This window comes from Pungitius pungitius, chromosome 4, assembly GCF_949316345.1.
Source record: "Pungitius pungitius chromosome 4, fPunPun2.1, whole genome shotgun sequence".
Taxonomy (NCBI): domain Eukaryota; kingdom Metazoa; phylum Chordata; class Actinopteri; order Perciformes; family Gasterosteidae; genus Pungitius; species Pungitius pungitius.
In genome coordinates, this window is record NC_084903.1 from 25874560 (window position 1) to 25878587 (window position 4028).

The 4028-nt window shown below is 45.0% G+C and overlaps 1 protein-coding gene across 1 annotated transcript; it reads right to left on the bottom strand.

Moving 5' to 3' along the window:
- Positions 1 to 1165: 1165 nt before the first annotated feature.
- Positions 1166 to 3296, bottom strand: LOC119224461 (forkhead box protein B1-like). The gene has a single exon (XM_037481423.2). The coding sequence runs from the start codon at positions 2729 to 2731 to the stop codon at positions 1787 to 1789; it is 945 nt and encodes a 314-aa protein (XP_037337320.1). The 5' UTR covers positions 2732 to 3296; the 3' UTR covers positions 1166 to 1786.
- Positions 3297 to 4028: the final 732 nt, after the last annotated feature.

Genomic DNA, 4028 nt, shown 5'->3' on the forward strand with positions numbered 1-4028 from the left:
TGGTATTTTCTAACCTCTCCGTCCTCTGCCATGGACTCCTGTGCAACAGAGGAGCCACCGCCGCTCACATCGCCTTCCTGCATTCATTTACCCCGACTCCATGTCTGCTCCTGGGTCCAGCTTTAACCCGCTGTAACAAGTTTAGCATCATTATTAACTAACTGTACACTTAACGATGCGTGTGGTGATATTGTTCTTAGTTTGTATCCTGGTGACATTCAGCTTCTGTAGCTGAGACATATTCTGAATCTTAAATTACAGTTAAATTAGCTTGTATATGCAAGAAAAGTAGAGTGTGCATCCAAGTTGATAAATATATTTGCTATTGTGGTTGATTCCCTCTAACTTTTAGATTAATATTTTATATTACAATATTTTGGCTTTTAGTTTAGGTCTTAACTATTTGAATTGAATGAGCGTAAAATGTTCTTTTCTCAGCTTGAAATATATTGTGCTCTGAAGGCGAAGTGTATCTTAAATGAATTGAAACCAGGCCGCGCTGCGCAGACATGAGGAAGCGCTTGTGTTTGTGATTTATTACTTCTTGTTGAGAAGTGCCTTGTTCCTCCTTAAACTACCATACTTTGTACCTCAGTAAAAATTAAACTAATATAGGAATACACTCAGTTTAAAGTGCTCGTGTGTACAGGTACCTCAGTAAACATTCCAGCAGGACGGTCAATAGCAGCAGGCGACTGTTTTCCTGTTTAAATGTCATTTGTTTTGTTTACACATGAGGGGGGGCGTTAACAAGGTGACGACATATTTGGGGTGACGGTCGCCGTTGCTCGGCAAAAGACTCAAAGACCTTTACGCACAAGTTTGGCACCGAATATGTTTTTAAAGTGTGAAACCATGAACGCGCACACAGACACACTGATACACAAACACACTCACAGTAACACAGACACACACCGTGAAGAATTTAATAATTTAAGCTCATGTTTTATTTAAATAATCTGAACGTAAAAGAAAAAAGAAAAGTAAAAGAATAAAGTATCATGAAATGTAAAATACTCAAGTGTGTACTTAAATAGAGCATTAGACACTGAAGTATCAACATATTGAGGAAAATATTTCATGCATTTTGATTTTAGAATTCTAAATATACAGAGTATGAAATATTAATCAGTAATTTCATGTTGATTGATTACTGTCAATCCTAGACCTCAGATCTGTGTGTGAGTGTATGTGTTAGTATGTTTGTGTGTGTGTGTTTGTGCGAATAACAGGCCGCTCCACTGCTTCCAATGTATTTTCCCACGAAGATTCTTTAATGCATCTGGAGCAGCAGACAAAGTGCATCAAAGCTGTTCCTCAGCCACAAACATCACGTTACACACACAGAAGCTGTTCAGACAGAGGGAGCATGCAGCAGGACAAACACACCATGACAACAACGTCTTTAAAAAGTGAGTCAGAAACCGCTTGTGCTTTGATGTTTAAATATGCAGAACCTGTGACATAAATATATAATTTATAGTCTCAAATTATTGAACATCTATATTTCTCCACAAGGAGGAAGTTGTTTTTGACGCGAAAGAAACATAGAGAAGCTGATGTAAACCAAATCTCTGAGAGTTCTCTTTCAGCTCGAGAAGAAAAGGATTCCAACACAACAGGTCCAGATAGTTTGTCACAGCATAAAACGATATATCTGTTGGTTGTTCCTTTTGTCTGCTGGAAGACAGAGGTCACCCAGTTTCTTCATGTCTTCAGGCTCGAGTTTGTGGTGAAAAAAAAGTTACTTTCAGAAAAAGATTTTCTAATAGTTAAATACATCCCGTTAGTGCACAGACACCACGGACGGTAGCACCGTGGAGGCAGAGGACGACGGTTCCTCTCCGGGCACTACGGGGCTGCTTTGGCCCGTGGCTGTCTGGGGGGAGGTGGGGCTGAGGGACTGCGGAGAGTTAGCCAGGAAAGCCGGCAGGTGAGTGGGCATCCCCGGAAGGCCCGGCATAGATCCGGGCGTGGGTTTGATGGGCACCGGGATGGCGGGTAGAGTCTGTCCGGCGTGACAGATGGACTTCAGCGGCATGCCGTAGGCCGAATAGTCGCTGGCCATCGATATGGGGGCTGCGCTTTCCATTATCCCGGAGCCGTACATGTGCTGCCAAGACGGGGTCAGCGGGTTGTGGAGCGGGTACCCAGCGGTAGAGAAGGCCGACAGCCCGCTCGGCATCTTGTAGTCTCTGGCGATGATGTTCTCGATGGCAAACGGGTGCTTGAAGCTGGAGGTCTGCGAGACGCTACTCAGGTTATATTGACCCGGCACCTGCGGGAGGTGTGCGGCGGCGTGCAAAGCGCTGAGCCGCAGCTTGGCCTGTTGCTGCAGGTAGTGGGCGGTGTCCTGCGGCTTGCTGGGAGCCAGCGAGTCCGATACCAACATTCCGCCCACTTTAAAGCGCTTTCTGCGCCGCAAGAAACTTCCGTTCTCAAACATGTCTCCGCAGCTCGGGTGCAGAGCCCAAAAACTGCCCTTCCCGGGCTGGTCTGGTCTGCGGGGGATCTTGATGAAGCAGTCGTTGAAGGAAAGGTTGTGCCGCAGGGAGTTCTGCCACCGCTGCGTGTTCTCCCGGTAGTACGGGAACCGGTCCATGATGAACTTGTAAATGTCACTGAGAGGGAGCATCTTCTCCGGGCAGCTCTGGATAGCCATGGCCGTTAGGGAAATGTAAGAGTACGGAGGCTTTTGGTCGCTGTAGGTATTCCTCCCGGGGCGAGGCATTGTTCGTCTGAGTCGAGCAACCGTCTTCAGAGAGCAGATAAGACTCGCAAACTTTGTCCAAACAGTCCTTACTACTGAAAACACCGTTACGCACGAAGACGGTTATCTTCGGCACGCATTGTCCCTTCGTTTACGCACTCGTCCGGAGCTGTAACTCCGTCTTAAAGTTGAGTAAAAGTGGAAGAAAAGGAAGCCTCTGGTCCTTATTTGGGTTGGAGGAGAGTCCCCTCTTCCACCTGCCCCGCTGCTGAGCTGCGCTAAGCGGCTGCTGCCTCCTCCATGTCCTGTCCGGTCTGTCCCGTCTGCCGGCTGACGGCGGTGACATGAACAGAAAGACCCCCGGAGAGGTGCTTCATCAATGGGCCACTTCTTCACCATCACATGATCACAGCCGGGAGGAGGGAGGCGTGGGGGCGGGGAGCTACGGGGCCCAACGTGCTTTCATTAACAAGTATTTACATGGACGCGCGGAGCCACACGAGTCACTTTCATCTGGAGCCGCGGCGGCACAACGAGCGGAGCCCAGCGGAGCGGTCTCCTGTTCAGGGATGTTTGTGTCGGAGCGGCTCTGTGCAGGTATGTTCTCTCACACTGTGCGTGTGCGTTCGTGTCACTGTGTGGATTTAGGGAGGGGGGGGGGTCACCAATTCAAATTGACAGATAGATCCGCTGAAAGCGACTTCCATTCCAATGAAGTCTTTCTGTTTCATGTCGGTTTTTATTTCTTTAACAGCTGCTGCTGAAAAACTAATGAACAACTAAATTGTCCTTAAAATGACAAAAATATATTTGAAAACTATTTTTTATTAATTCTAGTCTTTCTACACTATAGCACATTCATTGTATTATATAAATATAGATGCTCGAAGATCATATTTTTATTATTTAATAAAACCTTGAATTCTCTTGAACTTTTACCGGAAATCTTCTTACCCTTTGACTGTTAATACAAATACTGTAAGGCTTATTTTACCTATAATAATGAATGTATAAACGCCGACCAAGTAGAGGATCATTGAGACCAAATGCAGCTTTTAACTCTAAGCATTAAATGGATCAATGCTTTTTTTCATTTTGAGTTTTTTTTTTATAAAAAAAAAAGAATCTTGAGAAATCCTTTTGGAAAAGCTCGATTTTTTTCTTTCCTTGAAGAAGGGTTTAATTTTAAGAGCTTTAATTTTTGAAGATATCTGTCACCAGAGGTCGACGAGCACGGGCAGGAAGTTATATTAATAATTGCTACTATTACTGAAATGATAAAAATAATAAGGTAGAAGCAGAATATTAGTATTCATAA

What these genes read in the sequence shown, in the direction of transcription:
- LOC119224461 (XM_037481423.2), bottom strand. Translation starts at nt 2,731, where the DNA reads ATGCCTCGCCCCGGGAGGAATACCTACAGCGACCAAAAGCCTCCGTAC.